Source organism: Aplidium turbinatum, chromosome 2 (genome assembly GCF_918807975.1).
Source record: "Aplidium turbinatum chromosome 2, kaAplTurb1.1, whole genome shotgun sequence".
In the NCBI taxonomy this organism is placed as follows: Eukaryota; Metazoa; Chordata; class Ascidiacea; order Aplousobranchia; family Polyclinidae; genus Aplidium; species Aplidium turbinatum.
Genome location: NC_137473.1, coordinates 43,901,240 through 43,928,621, shown reverse-complemented (window position 1 = coordinate 43,928,621; position 27,382 = coordinate 43,901,240). Strand labels below are relative to the sequence as shown.

General features: G+C 37.9%; 1 protein-coding gene across 4 annotated transcripts; it reads left to right on the top strand.

Annotated features, from left to right (window-relative positions):
• The first annotated feature begins 983 nt into the window (after positions 1 to 983).
• Positions 984 to 26,832, top strand: LOC145764707 (uncharacterized). 4 transcript variants are annotated; one of them, XM_082576363.1, is made up of 12 exons: positions 984 to 1,249; positions 7,755 to 7,851; positions 9,214 to 9,294; positions 11,145 to 11,608; positions 12,805 to 13,050; positions 19,625 to 19,756; positions 20,168 to 20,295; positions 20,737 to 20,946; positions 21,133 to 21,645; positions 23,034 to 23,248; positions 25,586 to 25,769; positions 26,557 to 26,832. In XM_082576363.1, exons 1-12 carry the CDS (start codon positions 1,158 to 1,160, stop codon positions 26,643 to 26,645), a joined length of 2,451 nt encoding a protein of 816 aa, XP_082432489.1. In that variant the 5' UTR covers positions 984 to 1,157; the 3' UTR covers positions 26,646 to 26,832. The 4 variants fall into 4 exon arrangements, with proteins under 4 accessions (XP_082432489.1, XP_082432488.1, XP_082432490.1 ...); XM_082576362.1 differs by having other exon boundaries at positions 23,010 to 23,248; XM_082576364.1 differs by having other exon boundaries at positions 7,748 to 7,851; positions 23,010 to 23,248.
• Positions 26,833 to 27,382: the final 550 nt, after the last annotated feature.

Genomic DNA, 27,382 nt, shown 5'->3' with positions numbered 1-27,382 from the left:
GGATATGCCTGGCCAACGCAGTTTTTGAAGTTAAGGTTCAGTTGGTCAAGCAAAAGTAGTAGGCTGCACGCTTAACCAAACGCAGCAGCACCACGTTTCGAGTTAAAACAAAAGAAACCCTTTAATAATGCAGAAATCAGTGGACTTCAGCATCAAATTTTACGTTTTGAAGAAATTTAACATAGCCTACCTTAATCCAAGAATGATTTGTTCTTCATGAAAAACATCTGAAGTAGCACCTACCATGATCTAAAAATACTTGGAACTGCCTATTTCATTCAAAAATTTGCTTTTTTTAAATTGATACACTATTATTATATTGGCAAAAATGGGCCCCCTTCAAACGTGAAAAAACAAAAAACTACTCGTTTTTCTTTTAGCCCACAATGTTATGCTAGGGAGGAAAGTTGCTCGACTCCCCCCCCCCCCCCATCCTCTCGGAGGCCCTGCTTACACGACTCATAAAATAGTTACAACTTGACGACACAAAACAATGACAAAAACAAATAAAACAAACAAGCAATAACAGCATCATTATCTTGCGGAAATTCAATTATACCCAGGGAAGTTATGTCTTGGGTTACCGTATGTTTTATGTGTTAAACAAAAAATGAAATAAAAAAAAATAAAGATAAAAAATATAAAATAAAAAAGTAGGCTATTTCAATTCGGCACATCACGTTGTAAAGTCATAGACAAACAAACAATACCATGACGATCCAGCCCAAGATATTAACAAGATAGGCGCACAAGATTAAGGATAAGCGCATTAAGCGGTTTCCGAGCGAGGTGTAAAATGAGTTTACAATTGTTGGCCCGAAAAATCGCAAAGTCTTGCTGCCTTGTTTCTGTGTTGATTGGTTGATTGTGAGAATACGCAAAACAATTGTTGCCTTTATGACAGAATAAAGGATTTGTGTTTTAACAATTAAATCCCTTTAGATTTCTGAAAATTGTATTATCTTTTTTGTTCAATAGGTATACTATGTAAAAGAGTTTTTTAACAGTTTGTCTATACAAAAAAAGAAAAAAAAATTGCTCAACTCTGAATGTAACGTAAATACATACATATAACAAAAAAAATGAAAAAGTTGAAAATATTGTGATTCAGAGCGGAGTTATGATCTTCTGTAGTCAATAAAAGAAAATAATCCGGCATGGTGCAGTTCTCAGAAATGTACCAAAGACCGGTTCCGAAGCCACCTCAAAAGCCACAACCACGTCACCATATTCTCAAGTCTATGACCAGGTGAGCAAGTTTTAAAAAGCTGATCAAATGTTATTGTGTGGAATTATATTGGTTTAATCTACTTTCCAAATGAATGCCACTTTAACACTAGTTCTTTTAACTTATAAAAGATTTCAGAAATGAGTAACAATGTAGGCTAGAGCTGCTTAAAACAAATATATTTCAATTCGATTTAGTATTATTCGGGTTTCTTTGGAAAAAAATAACTTATTTCTTTGTGAATTTGAAACGATTTGACAACCCCAAAACCAGGCCTACAAGTGTTAATTACAAAATATTTCATTTCACTTTAATTAATAGATTTTGCTTTGTTATTGCAATTTTAACGTAATAGGCCTAACTAATTGTTGCTATATTGCACCGTTGAGGAGAAATAGGCCTACAAGGAACGACATCTCTTAGGCTAATTTTGGTGTTGATGCTGCCGGATTGTAAAGTAGCCTAGGCTACAATCAACAAAAAAGTTGAGTCAATGGCAAAAGTGGGGGCGGACTAGGCCTAGTTAGCGTACTAGCCTACATTAGTGCAGCCAAACTCAATAAAGTCAAACTTTTTTGATTTTTTTTAAGATTATAAAACATCTAAATACTAAATTTCAATCATTTCGTCATCAATATAAAAATCGATGATTTGTTGTTTGTGTGTCAGTTTTGATAGTGTTGATAATGTGCCTGTATTTCAATTTGACCAATTCTATTTTCTTTAAATCATTTGTCTGATTGCTGTGCTGTAATGTGCCTGTATTATTTTATTTTTTATTTTTTGTTTCTCCATGTAGCCTAAATTCAGCAAAAATATAACCTAGGAAATTTAAGTTTTTTTTAGATGTCAAAAAACAGGAAATTGTTCTAAGTTTAATTGTTGTCACCAACGAGGTGCAAATTATCATCAGCTTGAATTTTACTGAATTTCCCTGAAATGTTGTATCTCAGTTACGCTAGACCAGTGGTTCTTAACCGCCGGTCCTCGGACCGGTGTCGGTCCTTGTAATTTTTTTGCCGGTCCGCAAAAGAACTTACTTTCTGCAAAGCTTATTTTAATGTGGAGTCATTAGCATATTGCAAAATTGTGATCGCACTGTGAAACATGCACAGCTGTAAAACTGACATATCTCCACGTAAAATTGTTTAATAATAAAGGTGAACTTTTTGATGACCTAATTCTGTGCCGTTGATAATGTTTTTGTGACAAATTGCATAATAGTTTTCAAAAAGTTTTGAAACACAGAAATACATAAACAAATGAGGAATTTTGTCCTTGATTTTGAAAAATTTCAAAGTCGTTGGAGACGAAAATTTGGAATTAGATAAGTTTGAAGTTCCGGGATAAAGTCAGGCCTGCAATGGAAATTTGCCAGAACCGGAGTTTGAGAAAGTAAAGATCTTGTTTTTCAAAGAATGGAATGAAGACAAGTCGATTTGCTGTGGAAAATGCTTGTGAAATGGAGTGGTGAAAAAAGTAAAAAGAGGTGCTGAGCGTTGTGAGTCAACAATTAAAAGAGCTGGCTAACAATTTTAACGATTCATTTCGCGTAACATGAAGATCCTCGCAGTGGCGTACCTATGCAAAATGGCGCCCATGGCAAAGTTTAAATTTGCGCCCTTTTTAACAATTGATAAGCAAAACAAAGTAGGCTAACCTTAGTGGGTTTAACATAATGTATTACACACAAAGCAAAATATATAAAATAATGACTCTAACGTTTTCGACACGTAGGCTACGTGTGTCCTCATCACGAATTAAATCTGCAATATACATAAAATAAAAAGTTGTAAGATAAATTTGACTTTGCATTATAACTGTAACGACACTCTCGACTGAAAAGCACAAACTGAACAAATGATACAAGAATGATTACGAATAAATTATACGGTGGGAAACAGATCACATGAGGTGTAAACTACAGGCATTGGACAATCAGAACACACACAAAAGGAACAATGATCCACAGGCGAATCGAGACATTGTCAGTGCAAGTTTCACAAGAGGCGATGTGCTCTTTAATTGCACTTTTGGTTGTTAGGTTTGTCTTTTTAACAATTGAAGTTAAATATTGCATACAAGTCTTTTATGAACAAATTAGAAAGAAAATAAATATATTATTGCCGTTTTATAATGTTCAAAGGCAGTCATGTGAGATTGTTTCGTCGTGCAAGTTTTGTTCTCTCTGCGGAGGCCAATCAATTTGATAGAATGCTGCGCTTTGTGCCTTCTTTCCAAGTTATTTCCCACATAAAAAGTAGCTCACGAGGCTTCCCCTTTCTTTTTCATCTGATTTAACCAGCTCAGTGGCCGAGTGGTTTCGCCTTCCCCTCTGGTGCTAGTAGATCTGAGATCGATTCCAGGTCGGGTCGAACCGAAGGCTTTAAAAACGGTACAGATTGTGTTCTTTCTTGCATAACACAGTGAGAATAAATCGCCATCGGGTAATAATGTGATAAAACCGTAAACCTGATATAAAAAATTAAAATATGAGCCCTGTCGCTAAAAGACCTTAGCTGTTGTAGAGCGACAATAGATAAAATCATAACATTATTATTATTTTTCATCTGACGCTGTGTATACTGTAGTGTAGCCTATTACCAAGTGAATTATTGGACATAAGTTTGTTATGACCTTCTAGTTACCGGTACTATTGTTTGCTAATATCGTTGGCTTGTCGTATGTATCGTTAATGTCAATTTTTTGCTAGTGTCTCATACTGGTCTTGTTTTAAAAGCAGATTAGGCCCTACCGCTACAAACCAACTAAGTTAAAGCGCGTCAATCTACTTGCCCCAAACGAAGGGTCGAAGCCTATTGTGGTTTAACCCTCGATTGACCGTGGCCGCAATAAAATGTATTCCACCTAAACAACAAAATAAGCAAAACTTCTCAGCAAATAAAATCATTGTATTAAATATTCATAAGGACCATAACATCTACAAATAAGCACATTATCATACGGTAGAATTGGCAAACCAAATTGACAATCTTACAAAAAAAATTATATACAACATATTAAAACTGTAATTTTTTTGTAAATGAAACACATTTATTTTGGAAGGTATGTTACATTAAGTTACTTGTTGCATGTGGTATATTATGATAGTAACTGGCGCTCGAAAGACACCATTCCATTGAAAGGAAGTTAGGTAAAAGTACGGTACCGGCGTATATTCATAAAATAGGCTACAGCTTGTGAAGTTGTGAATGAACCTTAAAACTTCAGACTGCTCGGCAGTGCCAGCATGGCAAGTAAAAGTAAGTCATACCTAGCCTAATTCTTGGCCTCAGAATTTCATATAATCATGCTTATAGACTCAATAATACTTTATTGCTAATTTCTTCCTAGAACAGACTGAGTGCTCTGGTCAGGCCAAATTGAAGTCAATCAGATTAGATTTATAAATTCTTATAAAAATTAATAAGTCAGTTCTGTTGCTACTTCTGAGCTTCAACTAATTGCTGCTTAGCGACTTTACTAAACTTCCAATTGTTCCTGACTGGGATGACGCAGCGGTGGTGGGATGGCGCAGCGGATAAGGCGCTCGTTTCCAATCATGCAATCCTGGTTCGACTCCCGGCTTAAGCTGGTTGTTGAAAAAAAAACGCTCACCTCCACCCAGGGTGTAATAAATTGGGTGGGCGTAGTTACTGAAGGAAAGGCGGCCGAGAGAAAGGAACTGGTCTCGTTAGTGCCGAAGGTATTAATGTTATTAAAGGCATACTAAAGGAAAATTTCAAACCGGAATTAAGCATTAAAATGAGTAAACTGAACATTCAAGAGTACATTTCAAAAACAATTACCGAAAAAAATTTGTTTTCAATGGCGCTGGCAAGGCCCAAAGTCCAGAGTTTCATTTATTTTCATTTTTTTCAAAATGACCAAAACGTGCAAACACTGCTCGAGAATACGTCATAAAGGCCAGCAATAACAAAAGCCACGTTACCAATCTGATGTTTTGAGCAAACTGTCTGCTGTTTTGATGTTAAAATGTGCTGTTTTGATGTAAATACATACATAGCCTACAGTCAAATCGCCCGCAGTAACAATTATTGCGTGATCGGTTGATTGCTAGCCTTTATGACGTAGACTGCACAGTCGCACGCTTCGTTGCTCAGGCTCAAGATCATTTTGAAAGCTCTGACAAAAGCACGCCCACAATGGTGGTCAGACCGCAATGGGGCAAAATTTTATTGAAAATCGTTTTATGGTAGCATGTTAAACACAAAGAACGTGGAAAATCGCCAAGTCAGGTTTTTCCTTTAGTACCCCTTTAAAATTAGTATCATCAATGTCATGAGAATCTTATTCTCATATCATGAGAACCGGCTTTATCATGAGAACCTTATCTCATCCCCCGATGCTTGGATTCAAGTATGAGACTCATCTTTTTACAGTAAAAGAAAGAGACTCCTTTTTGATCATTGTATTGGGCGCAAATTAGATTTTGAAGAAAGTGTAAGCCACAAATTTTGATTTTTACCAATCGATTTTTGCGCCCCTATCAATGTGGCGCCCATGGCTCGAGCCATGCCTGCCACACCCTAGGTACGCTACTGGATCCTCGACATGGAAACTTTTGGATAAACAATTCATGCATCGATGATGTCAACACATGCGACCTTAATCTTCATGAAAAAGAAAGTCTGATTGAATTACAATATGTTATACTTCTACTTTGCAGTCCAGATTCGAAAAACATCATCATCACACTTCTGGTTATCTCTTGCAAGCGAATTCGTGCCTAACTTTCAAAACAATCGATTTGATGGTAATTGTTTCAACCAGCTATTTAGAAACGACAGTTCTTTTTCATGTCTGGCTTTTACAAAGCAAAGAAATCGCCTGGATGCCGAAACAGAGCTACGTGTTTTAGAAACTTCTTTGATATCTCGTTTTCCTCACATAGGCTACTGGCAGCGTAACAGTAGCAAATTTCCCACTGACATTGATTTTGTATGGAAATGGATTGACATTTTTCTGTTTGAGTTGATTTGATTGCCGTTTTATTCTAATTTTCGTCCTGAATACAAATCATTTGCTAAAACCTTGCATTATGGTGCGCAACGACAACTTTGGTTAACAAAACGTTACAAATATTCATTCTATTCACTACGATCTTTGGTTGCCGGTCCGCGAACATTTTTTTTTAATTTCGCCGGTCCCCCACTGTTAAAAGGTTAAGAACCACTGCGCTAGACCAGTGCTTCCCAACCGGTGGGACGCGACCCATTGGTAGGTTGCGAAGCTATTTCAGGTGGGTCGAGAAGCATTTCTAAATGTTACAGGATGTTAAAATTTTCTAAAAAATACCGACATTACTATGGATCTCACAAGCCGCAGTTTGGTCGAACAGTACTACGCTTTTGCCATCGCTACTCTTATCGTCACTTCATTTGTTGACATTCTATTAGATCGGGAAATTATTGCATTATCATTACGTAACAATTTTGCAACAATGTAACAACTATGTAACAATTAGATGTGTTGTGTCGCATTAACTATTTCAGTACGTAGGCCAGTAGTAAAGATGCCTTAATAAAGATGCCATATCTCATTGTGGGTCGCACAATAAAACTTGCATTAAAAGTGGGTCGCGAACTGAAAAAGGTTGGGAAGCACTGCGCTGGACTAAATAACACTGTGTTTCAAAGCCAATCATTTTATCTATTTTCTTGAACCCAGGCAAAAAATCAGTCGTTTTTTATATTGATTCAACGTCTACGTAGATCAGACGTAAGGAATTTTGGTTATGGTAACAGAAATGTTACTAAATTGTTTTTCTCTGCAGAAAAATATTTACAGCGTAAAACGCCGATTTTTTATAAAACGCCGATTAAAAATTTCAAAAACGACGAAACCAAACATCTCCATTATACCCTTTTCGAAACCGTCAACCGGTACGTTGGCTAACCTAACACAGCCTTTGAAACAGTGGTTGTCAACCTTTTTTCTTGACAGATCCCTTTTGAAACTTTCAAAGCTGTCACGGGTCCCTCAAAAATTTTATTGTCTGAGGTTGTAGTTTTTTGCGCTTTACAAAAGAAACAAATTTCATGCAGTAGTGTAGAACTTATAATCTTGCCCTTACAATCACCGCCTAGCTACATTCTCTTAATTATCTATTTTACACATCGCAATATTGTAGCTCGATGGTGATAAGACGGTGAATATCATTTTGGTATTACAGCATAAAAAGTGATTGATACCCTTCGTAATAGATTTCTGGAATGTCATAATAACTTCTCTTTGATGGGCCCTAATGCCCCTCCCCCCCCCCGCGTACGCTAGTGGGTATGTTCTATATTGTCACATCTCAACGTATAATAATTGAATAAATGTTCAAACCAATTCCACAAATGAAACACAAACAATTTTTAGATGTCATAATTTATCAATCATGCTGCAAATTTGAAACAATTTCATGGACCCCCTAAAAACGCTCTTTAGACACCCAGTTGAGAACCGCAGCTTTAAAAGATATAAAAATATTTGCAAAGTTTTTTATTTGAGGAAAAAGAAATGAACGGGAAGTTTTGTCACGTGGCTACGACTCTGAAATGCAATCTGAAAAGTTATTGACGACCACCTCTGCCCACAAAGAGAAACATCAAAAGGTACGCTAGTTAATTAGTGCTAGTTGTAGCTAAGTTTCCGTGCTCAAGTTTTGTAAGATTACCTGCAATAAAACAACAAAGTTTGTGGGCATCATATTATAACCTACTACAGCTTGTACATTTTTGTGCAATAATAGGTTTATAGGCCTACATGCAGGTCAAAAACCTATCGTTTGTGTTGTGAGTTGATGCTTTCCAAAGCACGCTACTCTTTTTGTAAAAGTTGATTTTAGCTTCATTAGTTATGCTTTTGAACTGCAGTCTGGAGTAATGCTAACTTGTTGCGCCTCTATACGGCTGCATTGACACTGTCTGCTTTGTAAAGCGCTGAGGAGCAACGCATTCTGCCATGAATATAACGCTATATAAAAACAAGCATTATGATTATTTTTATTATTTTAAAATCAATCACGTGCCAGTATTTAAATTAAAATTTTCTTATATTTTTTGTTCTGAAATAATTAGCTATTCACAATTTCCAAAATTTAAATAAAACAGAAAAAACACAGAATTCTTGTCACTTTCTGTCAGTTGCGCGATCGCAAGGTGAAAGCGCCTGCATGACGCTCAAAAGCATGTCGGTTCGACACCGCTTGATAACACGCTACTGTGTCTTCGCAAGCCTTCATGGCAATCCCAAAATGGTAGCAGCTAACTTGATGTACATGTATAGTCTTCCACCATGTAATCTACCATTGTACCGTATATATAATTTTACTCTGTTTAGTCTTTCCATCTGTATCTAGGTAGGCTATGTTATCACACTGGTGTATTGTATATAGCCTACCGTTATCGTCGCGGCTTCAAAAATTGTCGGCAGCAATGGCCGAGTGGTTAGCGCGTTGGGCTCGCAGTCGAGAGCCTGCATGTTCGACTCCAGCCACCCGCACTTGCTGTTGTTTCTCTGGGCAAGAAACTTTACGATAATTGCCTCTACCCAGTGATCGATTTCGAGTAATGGGTAGTACCAAATTTAAGTCATAAATAGAGTAGACAACCGGAAACAGACGTTGCCGTCGGCTGCAGCGTGGGTCAGGTGTACGTCGGAAGGCGTACACCGATGCATAGCGCTCAAGTCCGCTTTCCCGCAATGCAGGATAAAGATAAACAAACAAACAAACAAACAAACAAAATAAGCTTATCGTTGTTGGGTCCATTATGTTATTGTTCTAGTTCAAAAATTATTCAATTTCCTACTACTCCTTATGAGCATTGTGTAATGTGTATTGTGCATAATAAATTTAGGCCATGGTGTAGCCTAATATGCAGTTCAACCTATGCCTTGTACAAAGACAAAATACAACAAATTAAATAGAAAATTGTTTGTTTTCGCTAAGGTAGTGATTACCGGTACACTTACAGGTCAAGAAAAAACAAAATGGAGCTAGATGTGTCTCATCAAATCAGTCTCCAAAAGAAAACTTTACTAAGTCAACAAGTCAGGTAACAATGTAGGCAGACAACAGTCCGGGACGTGCACTTATAATTAATCTGTAAGACGCTGCAGCAGATGTTTCATGCATGTGATATTGTAAGCGTTTTTCTTGAAGCATATCTGATAGAAACTAAATTAAATGAAAGTTTGGCCATTGGCAACGTTGCGTTGCGGTTTGAGAGTTTGGGTTTAATTACCTTTGCAATTGATTGAGTTTCGCTTTTAGCAGCATGATCGTTGCTTACTTTACAGTGTAGATTCTAACGATCTGTTTTCGCCTGATGCTGCGAGTATGTTGTGGCAATATCGAATTACACTAGCTTTCGTAACACAGTTCCCTAGTCATGTGCTATGACGAAGTGCTTTAATTACCTTTGCAATTGATTGAGTTTCGTTTTTAGCAGCATGATCGTTGCTTACTTCACAGCGTAGATTCTAACAATCTGTTTTAGCCTGATGCTGCGAGTACGTTGTGGCAATATCGAATTACATTAGCTTTCGGAACACGGTTCCCTAGTCATGTTGGTCACAGCGGTAAACCATAATCTCTTCGTGGGAAAATTGTAACATAAGATTCCCGAATCCGTTCGTCTGTATGTAATGACCGAAAAAGAAACACTCTTTAGGAAACGTCTATTCGAGAATTGTATTTCTGTAAAAATAGCCTCAAAGCTGTCGAAATTGGATGCAACGCCGTACACCACTAAAACTTGTCACTACAGAACAGATTACTTAAATAAAAGACGGAAAATTTGTCCAGCTAGCAAGCACCAAGCAAACAGTTAAATATGCGACTGACTTCCAACAAACAATTTTACGAATGACTAGAATAATTTCATTAATTTGCGATATCTCAAATGCACGTAGACAGTAACTGTGACGCAATAATGAAAGACATTGTCACGCAATTCAAACCGGTGTTCAAAGGTAGTGATGCAATATTTCATCAGGTCTTACGACCGATGGTGCAATATTTGGACATTTTCTAGCAATTTCCATGACGTAAGATGCCAGCTAGGTTAAGTAGACCATAACGGTTTTTATATGACGTTTGATTTGGTGAACAATTGGCTGGAACACATGTGCTATGACATTTTAATTATCTTTACCAAACAAAATTCAAAGCAAGAATTAACTCTCTGAGTGCTAGAAGAGTCACAATGACTGAAGTCAGCTGATTCATAAGGAAAACTATCGTAGCCTATGTTTAAAGTATCTGCGATCAAAACACTCCACCTGCTGCAGCGACCTATACATTACAAACACCTAACACCTGTCCCGGACACGATTTTTTTTTCCACAAACTTTTTGTTACTTCGCATAGAGTTTGTATTAATACCGTGTAAATGCAACATTTTTCGTTAGCGTGTTTGGTTCAGTGCTTTCGTCTTTTGCCTTATGTGCACGAGAACAATAGTTCGACGCCCAATGAAGCCATTTTTTTTTAAATTAATTTTTGCGGCGCACAAAAGCTTTTCAAAATAAGTAGGGTTAGGTGTAATGGGTTAGGGTTAATTCTTAGGGTTAGGGTAAATTTTTAATATTTGGAAAATCTTACTTTTAGAGTGACCAAACTCAATTTCTTTTCTCAACTTTTTTAGTAGTAGGATAATGGCAACACTTACAGAAATATGCAAATGAGACAAAAAGCTCGTGGAAAAAATATTTCGCGTCCAGGACTGGGTCCTCCTGGATTGCTTTGACATTACGCTGTAGCCTATTTGCTAATTTATCTCAGAGTTAATATATCATGTTTAGGCTACTATTTACTGATTTAAAAAAATACTGAAACTCGAAGACTAAGAATAACTACATAAAGAAAAAAGAATGATGAAAGATTTGATAATGCTTCATTCAGGTTCCAAAACAGGCTTCTCAACCTCAAATGCCAGCTCCTGGCTCGCCGCTGACATTGCATAAAACTCCGACAATACAAGACAAACAAACTCCTTCACCTAAACCAATTAAATCTGCGTGGGAGGAAAAGAGAAAAGTTAAATCTAAAGATTTTCACACACCGCCTTTTGTACGCTTATTATACCGACAAAGACCAACAATGGTTGAAGTTGGTATCCAGAGTGGAAAACTTGATGAACTGGAACGCATTGGGACTCAGCTTTATTCAGAAAAATCAATAAATAATGAAGGAAAAGTTTCTAATCTCGAAAAACGTAATATTTACGACATTGCACTCGCAAATCCAGAAACGAGCAGTAGCAGTTTCGAAAGTGAGACATCTGGAAGTGATCCAGCAGTTAACAAAGAACAACAATCAGGCGAAGAAAAAGTAAAAGAAAACAAAAAACCAAAAAAAAGGATCAGGTAAAACTATACAAATATCATCGTGTTTGCGCAGAAAGTTGTTGGTCTCTTGTGCTCAGCTTATTGTTTTGTTCATTGTTTAAAGTTAATTTGGCCATTGATCATATTAGAAGTGCAAACATCAACGATGAACATAGCTAAACATGTGCGCTATCGTCAAGTGCCATGCATCTATGAAACCAAGGCTGTGGAGTTGAAGTCGTTAAAAAAGGGCCGACTCCGACTCCAGATTGATACAAAACGATGGATAATAAAATTTACTCTGCAATCTTTTTTCAAAATATTGTTTCTTGTTTTCCGTATTACACTCGGAAGCTTTACATAAAATAGAAGTGCTTGTTCTTGTGAAAGTCGCCATTTTAATTTCGATCACAAAAGTGAAATAATCAACCTAAAATTTTAAAAATGAAGAAAAAGTCAGACAACGCTGAAGCCGGAGTCGGCCAGTTATACACCAAGGAGTGGGAATCGTATATTTTTTGCCAGACCCCATAGCCCTGTATGAAACGACGTCAGGAAATAGCATAGCCTACTCGCTGTTTCGAGCTACAATACCCAGACGTCGCAAGGTTTGGTACCACACACAGGTCTCTCACAGATCTCACTCTTCGGTACAATTACAGTCAGTTTGGTGGTCTTAGAAAAAAGTAAAAAAAATGTAAAAACACCAAAATCAAAATCTTAGAGTCGTTCTAAGTTGCATGTCATCTGTTTTCCTCTTTAGCCTAATTAACCCGTCCACGATAAACGTGATTTCTTTGAAACCAAATGTGTTTTAAAGTTAAAACGCACTCTTTTGATAAAATTGAGGCTTTTCGTTGATGCATAAACTTAGAACATCGATCCTAATTTTATTAGCAATACAGCAACGGTATAATATCAATCAACCAATCGTGTCAAGCAACTTGTTTGCCTTTGGTTCAGCAATTTAATACAAACGTTTTGTTTACAGAAAACAGATAACCTAAACACAAAAACATATTATTAAAATCCACAGTTAGATATTGTCAATTTAATCGTCAAATCCTGTAACAATTTGCAAAAATGATGACGTCATAATTGTTAAAAATTGATCGTTGCCAGCAGCCCTCTTTGATTTCTTAACGTCAGTCACTTTCTAAGTTAAGCTACACAACTTTTTTCGGGTTTGTCGGTACATGGTAAGATAGTTTGTCGTTATTATTGCTTTGTTTCAGCCAAACCAGATTTGAGAAGCTTGGTCTTGTCAGAAGACCGCGCCAGTTTCGATACGAGGCGATCGTGCCGACCGTCTGTCTGACTAAGATCGACAATCCTGAACCGCTTCGGTCCAATGTCTGGGTCACTCTGGTGTCAAAGCATGGTGGGGAAATCAAGACGCCATTTTATACTTACATCGACTTGCCTTACAATGCACTGCGTGGTGACGTCATCATGAAGTTTGAAACTCAAACCTATAACCAGTAAGTTGCACCCCCTAACAATTTGTAAGACAAAATCTAAATACGCAAGAGTACAAAGCGCGCAAAGGAGAGGTAGGTACAAAATAGTTGCCCTTAAAAAACTGCTTGTAGTATTTTTAGTAACTATTCATAGGCCTACAGTAGTGTAGGCTCCATATAAAGAGTGAGATAGTACTTTCATTCTTTCAACATCAGTTGAAGCATGTCACCGAGAGTGACCGTGCGGGGATTTTCCCGTAGAGAATTACAAAGTTACCTACTTGTGACTGTTCTCAGCCTTCAGTAACATTACCTTCAAGGGATATGCCTATCCGTGATGGCTCTCCAAAGAAGGTAGTGCCAAATCTAAAGCAGTCTCTTCAGTTATTTTTACAGTGTTTTTCGAACTTAATGTGATCATATGGGCTGTTGACGGGGAGTCCAGGGAGTACTTTTGGATCCAGGCCCGGGATAGTTTTAGGGGCCTGTAATCTTTCCAAGGGGCCGGAAACTTGAAGATACCACCAGATATTCTTTGGATACCACGCGTTTTTCTTAGAAGTGTCTTGATTAAGGGACAGAGGACTTCATTGGTACTGGGCGCAAATTATTCTCTAAACGGCCCTGGACATACCTAAAGTGATGTTAAACGCCACGCAATTTATACTGAGAAAAGAACGCAAGAATGTAATTGAGGTGTAGAGTACAAAAGGGCTGATTTGATGGAAAAGCCATGCGAGTAATAAAATGAGACGTTTGTACCCTGTAGAGTGTAGACAAAAATGTTGCGTTTAACTAACAAAAGACCAGAACAACTAACATTCTTTATGACGAGTCAAAACCAAACTATAAGGGTTTTCACCAGTGTTGTACGCGTCAATGAAATAAATTGACGGCGTCAGCGTCAGTGCAAATTGCCTAAAAACTTTACGGCGTAAAGTACTGCGCCAGCTCTCAAAGAAATTGACGGCGTCAGCGCTAATTTCTAGCGCTATTTTAGCCAGGGTCTCACAAAACAGAAGTATTTCAACCAAGTTTAGGCTTAACAATAGCTATGAATAAAGAGCAGGTATTATGTTTTGAGACTGTATTGTAATTAGCCGCTTGGCTTATTAGTTATTCCCTTCTAGAAACACAGCATTTCAAAACGTTTGTCTGACAATCTGCTGCGTTTGGGACGCATAATATCCTTTCCAAGTCAAAATATGTGTTCCACAGCAGCGCTGGATGGTATTGGTGTGTTGTATTTCAAAAACAAGCCTTGAAAACGTTCACTCGGAAATGTATCACTGTTCCAAGCGATGTGTGATGGGTGGTTTAGCATATATAAATCTTTTAACAAGGTCCACTGCAACAAAATGGCTCTTTTCAAGGGCATAGAGCTCTTGAAATAAAGTTTCTTCAACCTCCGCGATGACATTCATTGACTTTTCGCTTTCTCTCTCTGATCCCTCGTTCTCGATACAGCTCACGATATGAGTAATCACCATTTGGTGAACTTTTTCCGCTTGTATTCCAAGTAGCCATTCCAACCAACGCGAAAGCTGGTAATTTGGATGAATCGCGCTGGCCAAAATACATTATGAAACTCTCATTGTGAAACGATATAACAAAAAATGACACATAGCGCTTGACGCTTAAAATCGGCAAAATAGTTGACGGCGCTATCACTTCCGTCAATTAAAAAAAAATGACGACGCTAGCCTCAGCGTCAACAAATAGTTGACGCCGTCAAATGACGCCGTCAAATTGACGGCGTCAACGTACAACACTGGTTTTCACCAACTGCCATAAATCAGTAAATCTATAGACAAAATTATCATAATCATATTAATTTTTCCAACTAAAGTTTGTCATGGTTTAGTTTGTTGTTGTAACTCATCTAAACATTAAAATTGAAGCATTCGAGCAGGGGAGGACTTGGAAAGGTTTTTGGTGAAAAGTCATGCTCTAATAGTCTGATATGGACCATGATATGACGATTCCAAAGAGCCCAAATTTATGCCTTTCGACCGTCGTTTACCACCTTGAACCCTACCCTTTGAAGATGACTACTTCGTGATTATAAATATCTCCATGCAGTGTTGCCATATAAAATAACATCATAACTTTGAAACCTTGTCTGTCTTACTAAATTCATCCATTTTTGTAGATATGAAAAGCTTTTCTTTCTTTCTACAAAAAAACTAACCAGAAAATAACATTATATTTGAGTTGAATGACCTGTGTTGTTGAATTTAGCTTAATATAATTGACAAAGTTTTCGAATAGCAAAACCTGTTCTGCTTTGGAAATTGGCAAAATTGCAATTTTTCATTACTTACACAGTTTGGTGCGAGTGATGATACAAAGTTACAAACCATTAAACTAGGTGATTTTGTTGCCTACGTGATAGTTCTTAGTCTAAGCTCTTTTAATAGACCACAGCTTTTGGTAAAAGTAACTTTCATCCTATTGGAATCTAAGATAGTAGGCTACCGTAAGCTACTGTAGTTCGAAACAAAAGTTTTCCAGTAGCTCATGTTGTCTGGCTGATCTCTTTAATTTAATAATGCCCTAATGTTTGTCCCAATCGAGTCCAAATATCGGTCCGATAAGAATACTAGACTTTGCATGCAAACGTCGTCTAGGAAAGATAAACAAAAGACATGAACAGACAGTCACTCTGGATGGGAACAAACTGGAAGTGGTTGAAAAGTTCTGCTTCCTAAGAGATGTTCTGAGTATGCAGTAGCGGCCCCACGGGGTGGACTGGGGTGGACATGTCCACCCCAATCCTATTTAAGGTCAATTTTGTAATTCGTGGAGATCCGATGAGAAAACTTGGGGGGTGTATGCAGGGGGTTAGGGGTGCCTAGTGACTGCCTCATAAATTAATTTCAACTTTTTAGATATGAATTACTTTTGCAGCATTGACATACGAAGAAATGAAGAATCTTCATTGTTATCGTTGTATTGATTGATTGTAGTCTAATTTTACCATTTTCAGGTGATGGCTTTTATCACAGCTGAGACAATGAATCATAGGCCTAAGCTTTGTAAGACCTAATAGGCAAAGGTTTTGACGGGACAGGCAAGGATGAAGGTGTACAGCAACACCTAGTTGCAGCGGGTGCCAAACTGTCGGTATATTTTCATTGTTTTGCACGCCGATTAAATCTTGTGCTTGGGCACAGTGTTGAAAACGTAGCGACAGTCAAAACAATTGGTAATATCTACCACTTTATGGACTGTTCTCTCAAGAGACATTTTTTCTATAAAGAGCATTTGAAAAAGGAGGGAATCACGTCTGGAAACATTGCATTGCACTCGTTATCTGATAGGCTACTTCCGCTACTAGATGGTCTGCACGTTCAGATGATCTGGATGGGGTTATTAATGTAGCCTATATCCAGCACTGCTCTCAATGTTCCAACAAATGTCAAACGAAGGTAATGGTGTAGCTACTGGTTTGTTGTTCCGCATCAAGCAAACGAAATTTGTTACTGCTAGTCTTATTCCTCATAAATGCTTTTCGTTAAGTAAACAGGCTTCAGAATTCAGATTATTTAAAAAGTGAAGAAATGGATCTCACCACTGGGGTTGCTGCTATCAACGACTTGACAAGAGCATTTGACTCACTGCGTTCCGAAGAAGATTTTAACAAATTGGTTTTCAACTCATCGCAGTTTGCGGATAGAAATCAAATTACCAGTGAAACCACCACGCCGGCTAAGCGATGTCGCATCAGTAGGCAGCAGTGGCCGAGTCCGAGTGGTTAGCGCGTTGGACTCGCAGTCGAGAGCCTGCATGTTCGACTCCAGCTACCCGCACTAGCTGTTGTTTCTCTGGGCAAGAAACTTTACGATGATTGCCTCTACCCAGTGATCGATTTCGAGTAATGGGTAGTATCAAATTTAAGTCATAAGCAGAGTAGACAACCGGAAACAGACATTGCCGTCGGCTGCAGCGTGGGTCAGGTGTACGTCGGAAGGCGTACACCGATGCATAGCGCTCAAGTCCGCTTTCTCGCAATGCAGGATAAAGATATAACAAACAAGCTACCCACCAAACCATTTCCGAGATGGTCAGATATTATTGATAGGTTGCAACTGTCTTCCGTGGAGTGAATCTGAATCCATTACAGAAAAGTTAAGAAGAGATTTTTCTTTATCCTTTGACAGAATGCTAACTGAACTTAAAAAGCGTTTCTTGGATCAAGCATGTGAATTAAATTGTCAAATGCAACTGCATTTTATTTCACGCACATGTCTCCATCAAATTTGCCTAAAGTTGAATATTTAGTCAAATTCTATAATTTCGATGAAAATCAGGTTGGGCAGCAATAGGCTCTTCTTTTTTTGAGGTCAGCTAATTTTCACAAGTGGAAGCTAGATTTGAAAAGCACCAGAGTGGATTGACCAAGACCGCGTGGTTGTGTTTGCCTTCACTTTTGAAATTGTGTGGACAAAACGATCTAAAATCATTTGTACAGCGATTTGTTTCAAATTATTGCTATTGTTGCTACTTTGCCCGTGACTGTGGCATCTTGTGAACGTATCCACAGCAAAGTTAAGACAATAAATTATTATTATCTGCAACCTGCCATGTCATCACAAAGACTTGAACATCTGGTGCAGATCAGTAGTGAGCGAGACATTGCCGATAACACTGGTCCTCAAAAATTGGTAAAAGCTTTTAAACTGACCTGCGAGAGCAAAATAAAACTTTAGTGCAGTGATTCTTAACCTGTGGCTATGGGTATTATTGGGTAATAACCAGTTTTTTTAAATTCTGTTTAAAGGGCCACCCAATAAATTTTTATGAGGCTGCCTATCATTGCAGCAGCTCCATGACATAAAATAACGACATGCTTGCTAACATCAAGATCGTAGTCGGCAATTCTACGGACCGCAGAGGAAATGTATGGGAGCGTTTGGCCCCATTCTATTCTTTTGTTCATAATTTAGAGTGCACTCAATGTAAAACGAGCTTTTGCCCCCTTTCAATTTCCTTTGTTTATGTTTCAATAACTTTCACAACCGAGCTGCAGTGAGTCTGCAATCACAATCGGTAATCTTAGTGACCATAGCCTACTTTACGGTAGTATATTACCTCGAAATATTTTTGTCCACCCCAGTCATATTTGGCTGGCGCCGCCCCTGTATGAATGGAACAGTACAAGATTCAATGATGTCAAGAACAGGAACTGGTTGGAGCAAATTCAAGGAAGCTTCTGGAATTGTGTGTGGAAGGATGCTTTCCCATTAAATGAAAGGCATTGTTTATAAGACATGCATAAGCAGTAGCCTACAATGTAATATGGGGCTAAAAGATGGGGCACGAGGATTCGAAGATATGAATAGGATGGAAGCAACAAAAAGGAAAATGCTCCAAATGATCCATAAAAAAAACCTTGAAAGATAAAATTACAAATGACAGTATTCCGAAGATGACACAAGTAAAAGACATTTTGAGTTTCTTACAATCCAACGTTTGCGATGGTATTGCGATAGATAGAACGTATGGTAGCCTATGTCTGATGACAAGGCTATAGTAATGACAAAAAAGATTTCTGTCCAGGGGAACAAAATTGGAAGATCAAACAAGAGATGGCTAAAGTTGAAAGACATCAATGCGAGAAACCTGGATAAGATTAACTACAACAATCGGAAAGCATGGCCATTGGCCAAAGAGCTGCAAAAACTGTCGGAGCCCTGCTAGCGGAGACAAATGTCTAGCTTTATATAGGCTAACATTGTTTCTAGAAGTATGCTTTCTTTAATTATGAACTAATTTGTAGAAGGGTTAGAAAACTACCAGAAGCTTCTTTGTCATAACTAAATCATAAATCTTCTTTCAAGAAAGTAAACGTTATTGATTAATCAAGCCTCTGCTCCAGTTTCTTATTTGAATTTTGTCTACCATGCAAACCAAATTATCCTCAATTAGCTCGACTTCCTTCCTCGTGGGAGACCCCAATTTTATCCGCTCTGCCTACGGTCAGACCGGGTATAAGAGTCAAAAATATCTGCGCCGCGGTCGCGTGAAGGAGACGTGGGCGCCGCCCGGTGGTCAATTACTGACGGTTCCAGCGTCCACACACGACGGGTCACCCGGCCCGTCGCAGGGCATTTTTCTGGGCTATGCAGAAAAAACCTGTCTCCCTGGCCCGCTCCGTTATCCTAAATTTGCGGACGGGTCATGTAGTGTTTTCAATCCACACTCTCCCTCCAGCACAGGTACTTAGACGCCCCAGCCTGGTCCCTGCGACCTAAGCTGGTGGACTTACCCTCCTGGTGCATCGCCACCCCTAAATCACGCCGCTTCTCCGTCGCCCCGAGGTGTGGCAGGCTGGTTTTTTAAAGTCTTTGACCTGGCTATGTTTATTGTGTTCTTCTCGCCGTGTCAATTATTTTGTACTGGTGTGCTGTTGATCAAAATAAAACAGCTCATCACTGTAAGATTTTTGGTGCTTATGCATGTGTCTCTATATTTTGAGGACGTTAGACCAAAACGTTTAATCTAAGTCTCCTTCCCAAATTACAGCGAATTCTTATTCAACCATTTTTTTTTGACATCAGTGTAGGCTACTCAGATGTTCTTATATTTACAGTGCCAGATTGAACTTGTCATCTGGAGAAAAGCTCTGCAGTCAAATATTAGATGTCAATATGACCCCACTGGCGTTTAGTCTTCACCGAGAGGCACGCCTAAAAATGAGAATTTTAGAAGATTGCGTCAATAAGTGAGGCCAAGTTTTAATTAAAAGTCAGAATTTCATATCAGGCTACAGTACAGTACAACAAATAAGTTTATCAACAAATAACAAATCTTCATTTTTCAGCGTGTACTGAGTTTCACACTTAATAAAACAACAACAATAAAATGTCATTTCTGTCTAGTAGCGTTATTTCATAAGTAGCCTACACAGCTAGTTTAAGTCGATATAAACCTGAAACAAGTAAAATGTTGGATACGAAAGGCATATCTGACACCACTAGTAAATATGATCATCATGCAAATTTCACTTTACGTCAGATTGAATGTCAATAACTGTAAAGTAAATCAATTCCTGTGTTCCTCACAGCACAATGTAGCCTTCAGGCAGGAGCAAAAACATACAGTTTCAAAAATAAATTCATCGCTTATCGTTTAGACACGAAGACGTGTGGGTCGTAACTGCCCGCCAGTTCACTTGGAGCAGACTTCCCACCCATGTAGAGACACGAGTGGTAAAAGATGGGGAAATTCATTATTATGCAGTTTGCAACATTAACCATTTAGGTAAGTAAATATGCATTAAGCCTACAACTAAGTAATAATACACTGCACAGTGCACAAGTTCTAAAAAGTTTAGAATATTATAGTCCAAAATATCACGTATGAAAAGAATGTAATTGTCAATCCAAATCAAAAGTAATTCGACTAAATGTTCCTTTCAACCCCAGACTGACTTCACGCAGACTATCTTTTCTCCAAGAAGCCAAATCTCGTTGTTCCACAATTTTTACTCAAGTCGTGGTGAAGCCATGCCGCAGCCGACTGCTATTGAAATATGAATAACCTAATTTACCCGGTTAAAACGCAAGTGGGGCAAATTGACTATAGCCTATAGCACTCGAATTTGGGCTTGGCAATATCCGAAATTTTGACATATGTTAAGATCTTGACTCGTTCTAGAAATCTAAACTCTAAATCAAATAACTGATATTATTTCTGATGCAGGAAAATTTGCAGTCGTTACATCGCAGAAGTCCAACAAGTTTGTGCTAACATCTGCTGGAGGCGTCTTCAGATCTACAATATTGTCTGACGTCACAGTCAAGCTAAAAGAGGGCTCGCTATCGAATTCTGCGCATGTGGTCGAGTTATCTGTATCTGAGATGAGAAAAGATGCAATAAATACAACGACAAAGAAAATTGAATACATCAGAGGTTGATCACAGTAGGCTACCTTATTTAGTAGGCTTTTTTGTTAAAAAGAATGTTAATCGGCCACAGACTCTAAATTGAAACTGTGCTTGGAAGCTTTATATTGATTTACGAATTTTTGTCTTTTTCTAAAATTACGAAAGTATACACGTTATTGTGCTGAATTGTCTTTTTTTATGTGTTTTGCAGGTGTCGAAGGGAATTTGGTTGCGAGCAGTCACTTAGTGAAAGTTCGAAAAGTGGTCCAAGTTAAAAAAGGCATTTTAGATGATAGACATTCCCAATTCACCCACGTCCATGTCACGCTCCCTGTATCTGTGGTTGAGGGAGATGTTAAAGATGTTTTGTATCCCTTACAGCCATGGACACGGCCAACTATCAAAATAATGAAAAAATCGCCAATCATTGAAGAATACGTTGGGCAACCACCTACTCTTATGCCTGGAAAATGGAGTGATATCACTGCAGAGCAAACGACTAAGCCTGATTTTCAACAGCTCCAGTGTGGTGGCAGCGTGGAAGTGGATGTTTCCTTGCCAAGCACAATTCTTGTTTTAGTGTTTGACGATACTAACAGAAACAAATCGTCAATGATGATGGACAGCAACCTGGATGAAGTGTGTGAGACTTTATTACGCGACAACTTGACTTATGATGTAGCTTTGATGGTGCATCAGAAAACAGACCAGCCAGAAATGATTAGTGAGTATAGCCTAACTGTAAGCCTACATACCGTAGCCTATACTAACAATGTCGTTGTTGTCAGTCAAATAGACTACTGGCTACGAGTCTAGTAATAAAGTTGTGAGATATTTCAGATGACAGTTACACAAAAAGTATAGAATAAGACAAATCTCTTTCAATTTATGGACATGTATGCCATGGACTTTGCGTACATTGAAAGTTCTGGAACAATTATTTGAAAATTTACTTAAAGGGCTATAGCCTATAGTGGGCTACTCTTTTATGATTTGCACTTATACAACATTGCTTATGGGTTAGAAGAGGCTCAAAATTCAAGGACTATTACGAGGGGCGTAGCTGACAGGCAATCTTTAGGTCAAAAGTGTTTGCTTTTTTTGAGTCAAGTAAGCCTGCCACATTTTTCATTAAGATTAAGACATTTGCCACTTTCGACTATGTTTGCCCACCTAAAACAGATCATAAACATGAGTGTATTGCTTCAGTTTAAGCAAGCCACATTATGGCACAAGGGCATCTCACAAGGATTTCTGGAAGCGTAATATACGCAAATTGCACTTGCTGAAAGGAGCCTAAGCCGTGGACGTGGAAGCCAAACGCTACCGTCCAAGATGAGGCCTGAAAAGGATTGCCATATTGGCGGTTTTAGATTTTCGTTCCAAATTTGTTTTAATGTATTAAAAGAAATATGGCAGGTTAAAATATGGCACGACCGCAACACTTTAAGCTATAGTGGTAATCATGCTGCTGACAAAAATAAACATCAATGCAATCTTATGAAAAATATTATCAGGGTTCAAAAAAAGTTGCCTTTTCAAACTTGAACAATAATGAATAAATAGGCTTCTGCGAATTGATAAAATATAGTTTTATAAACTATTTAAAATGCTAAAAAAGTTAAAAACTGCCAAAAATATGCCAAAATGCCACCTTAAAATAGCCTATCAAGCTCATTAAAAGAACGCCAAATTTCTCAAATTTAACGTTACAACCGCCCATATGGCAGTCCTTTTCAGGCCTTATCTTGAACGGCAACGTTTGGCTTCCAGTCCAGATGCTATTATAGCGACGTCCACGCCTAAGCAGTGTCAAAAACATTACTACCAAACGTTCTTTATATATCTACCCCAAATGTTGTTGTTATCTAGTGTGAACAGATTGACATGAAGTATCCTAACGTACGAGGCTTCTTGTGGTCACACTTGCGGCATTATAATTTATAACTTGTTAGAAAATAAACTTGACTTTGAATTCTTTTCTCCATGGTAAGTTAACTTACTGCTTAACGTAAGCAAGCAATCAGATGATTAGCATTAATCAGTGAAATAGTAGCCTACACTGATTTAGGCTACTTCTGTTTACAGACGCTTTCATTTTCTTTGTGCAAGGTGTTCATGCAGTTCCAGCGACTGCAGCTAAGTTGATCGCCTTAACAATGAAGAACAACGGTGAGTGGAGTCAGGTTGAAAATACGTTGTTTGAATTAACCCGGATGGAAGAAAGAGAGTATCTAGATCTGAAGTTCAAGGGACAACTGCAACTGACCATCAATCAATTGAAACCACGGATACAATTTCACAGCCGAGGTTGGCAGGGTACTCAGGTTAGTACAAAGCAATCTATCACAGCATACTATTATTTTATATCAATATTGATAAAAAAAATATTGATATTTTCAATAGGCTACTTGGCCTACAGCTTGAATTATAAAAATTGGTAGAAGTCAAATCCTTTATGTTCACTATTTTTATTGTGTTTGTCACAGTCACTTTCAAGCATAAAGTGTACTGTAAGTATTTTATTAGTTTACAAATTCTTGGTAAACATAAACCATTCTTTACGCTGCGAAAACTAACGTACTTGGAAGATGTTGATAGATATTTAGCACGAATTTGAAAAGCGAGTGATATGCATGGAGCTCATTACGCTATTACTGCGGGTTGAGTTAAAGCTAAAACGGTCAAGGCAATCAAATTTTTCATTGCAGAGATATTAATTTTGACGCAATACTTCTGTGTCACAATTTCTTCTGGCTCTTACACGTAAAAAGACTTTGGATAGATTGATGACGTAGTTTATTGCCATATTGGGATATCAAACGTGAAACAGTCAAATAAATGGTCGAATAGTTCTACTTGTGAGATGATAGATAAAAATTCTTAAACTGACGAGTGGTTCACCACTTCCAGCACATAAAAAAATCAAATTCTGAACAGGAAAGGTCTTCATCGATTTTAAAATGGAGATACACTATCATTGGTTACTTCTTGCAACAGCTACTTTACAATTGGCAATAACTTCCACTTTTACAATCTATTTAATATCAGCTGGAACTCTAAAATCGTTTTCAATATATTTCTGATTGCAACTTCTAATCCTTACAATACACAACTATCATCATTACTTTAGTTACTTTAGTAAATAATTGTAATCAAATCAAGCGGCTATTTATAACAGGTTAACTTGGACCAACATATTCCAGAGACTAGGGTAATATTACATCACAACTCATTCTTCCGGTCAACAAGTCAAAGAAGCTTCTATAATGTCACGTACACAAAAACTTTCCAATAGCAGATTTCACAATAAAAGATTGCGTAACTAATGGTTACTATCGGTCAGTAATCGTCGAGACACCACAATAGAATTATTTAAATAATAAAATAAAATAGTTTACCCATTCTAAGAACAATGCATATGTCGGCTGCATAGCCGAGTGGTGAGAACACTGGAACGGCAATCGAAAGGGCGCCGGTTCGACACCGCTCAAGAGCATGCGGTTGTGTCTGTGGCAGGACACTTAAAGGCATGCCTGAAGGTGGACACAAAGATTGGCTTCCTTGCCTTCCAGTCCACTTATTCTAAATCTTCAACCACCGGGTGTAAGCCTGGATACGACAAAAGAAAAAAAAAGAACAATAATGTAGCCCAGCGTGGTCCAACTACAGGCCCGTGGGCCGCATGCGGCCCGCGGATAGAATTTTTGCGGCCCGCGAGCTTTCACAGTATTGATTTAATTTGTATTTATGTTACAGAAAGTAATTTTAATTAGAACAAGTATAGCATTTGGACAAAAGTGTCAAAAATTTAATTCAAAGTTGTAGACAGCAGGGCCTATACTGTTTCAACCTATCAGGTCTCGTCAGTACAACTGGGCTTCTTAAAGGCTGATATATACCTAGTGTTAAAGGCTGATATGTACCTTATGTACCTAAACTTCCTGTGCAATCTTGCTTTCCTTACAGACATGACAATGCACATGAATGTGTTAAACCTAAATTTGCAGGGGCAAAATGAAACCTCAGAGTGCTTCTGGAAATTAGTCAGCAAGGATAGATTTCCCAAACTGAAAATTTTTGCATTAAAAATGCACTCAATGTTTGGAAGCACATACATGTGTGAGAGTACATTTTCTAGAATTCAGCAAGTCAAGTCTAAAAACATAAATCGAACGATAGACGAAACACTGGAAGATAGTCTCCGACTTGCTACCACTAACATTGAAATTGATGTAGAAACGATAGTATCAGAGAAACCTCAACCACAGGCATCTCACTGATAGAGCTTTGAAATAAATTTCAATTTGCTATTAATTTTAACAATTTCGATTTTTAACAACTTTAACAATTTTGATTACGCACTCACTATCATTTTATTGGAAATGGCCCGCATGTTGTCACGTTTTTGTAAAGTGGCCCGTAAGTTAAAAGTAGTTGGACCACGCTGATGTAGCCTACCGTCGAGCTACGCATATTGATTGTGACATTCTGCTTCCCAGTTGTTAGTTTGCCTCCATGTCCACGACCAGTTTTTTTTCAAAAGAATTCCTTAATTTTTTTCTGGAAAACTCATAAGTGATAAGTTATAATAATTTGCACACAAGGATAGTGACATATAAGCCTATCATAACGAAAAATACTGTAATCTGGTGTTTTCACAGTTTCAGCTTGAAGCTTCGAACGAGCAGTTTTCAAACAATGAAGGAGATATTGTTACCGGTACTATTGAGTTTGTACAAACGAATGAAGACAATAAAACAACTGTGTACTCAGTAAAGGTTACCATTCCCCATGGGAGAGCTAAACCATACAAATCATTCAACGCAGTTCGTCCAATCCCGAAAGGTATGTTTATGAATGATAGATCGAGTACATAGTTATAGGCTACAGAGTATTTTTATTTTGCAAAAACAACAATTACGACGACAATAGTAAGCGAAAAGTTTGTTTAAAAATTTGCATTCTTCAGAACTGCAAGTTTACCAATTTTGGATTTATTTTATTTTTGTGACTATTTATTTCGACTATTTGCCGTAGGCCTAAAATAGAGTATAATTTTTTTGTTTTAGAATGTAGCTTAGGTGTACAAAATGAATGCGTGGGCCATCCCAATCTCAATTTCGTTGGTATCAACAAATTTGCTTCCACTGTCGTTGAAGTTCAATTTAGTGCTACAGGTTCCACTTAGACCAGCTCAGGTCAATAGGAATAACAATTGATTTCAACAATAATCTCTAGAAACTGTCTTTGGCTTACGTGGCTCCGTCGCGTGCTTATCTAACTTATTTTCAATTTCATTTTTCAAGTTTAGTTGTAGGCCTACAAATAAGTTCTCAAAGTCACTTCAAAAGCTTTATGTAAATTAGCCTATATAGAAGGTGAACAAGCTTGCAGACGTTATTACGTTAGGACTATATTGAACGGATCAAGAGCATCAATAGCCTATCTTTATGCGTTGTGACATGGCCATGGGTGTGACTTGAAAAATTTACGATTAAACCACAGTATTTAAAGACGTTCAATTGATCACACTTCATAAACGCATCTTCTAAAACCATTACATGTTCCTACCAATCTACAGCTGCAAATGAAGATGCAGAAACAATAGCTTAATGATATTTTATTGTTATAGTGAGCGTATATCGTGAATATAAGCTGGCATGGATGACACATCTCACAAACTCAGAGAAGAAGCGATACAAAGATATAGACACTCCATAGCCCTTTGTGATATCGACTCTTGTTGCGCGCTGCACCGCTGTAATTTATTCGTCATCTTGCAATAGTATAGGTTACAACAGTAATTTTTTTGCCTGAAATCGATTTGTTTATGTAATTGCGCTTCCTTGTCGAATTCTTATGTATCTACAGTACAACATCCAAGACAAGTAAAAGCTATGCTAAACTACCAACGCCTATTTTCAGCAACTGGAAGAGCGTTGAAATGTATCCGTTAAAAATGGTTTCCATACTTGATTTAAGTAGCCTATCAAGATGAGAAGTAAAGATTCTCGGTATTAGCCTTCGGCACTAATGAGAGTATAAGAGTGCTTGGTTTCTTTTTCTCGATATGAGAAAGCATGAAAATAAGTTAGGATCTGGAGGGCTTGCCACCAGAAATTGACTCTGATAATACTTTATGTATGACGCACACTTCAACTACATTTAAGCATAGTCAAGATAAACTGAAAATCTCTGTTTTAAGTTTGAAGCGTCGAAAGAGCGCAGAAATTAAATCACACTGCACAAATGGTCTTGTGTTATTGCGCATTAGCAAATGTTTTAGCTTAGACGTAACGCATTTGCGCAAGCTTAGAGGGAACACTGGGCAGAGTCGAATCAGGATCACATGATTGGAAATATGCGTATCCGCTGCGTCATCGCACCACCGTTTTGGATGCATAGGCCTACCTAATTTCATTGAATAGCAGAGGCAACTAACCTACGTAGGTTAGTAC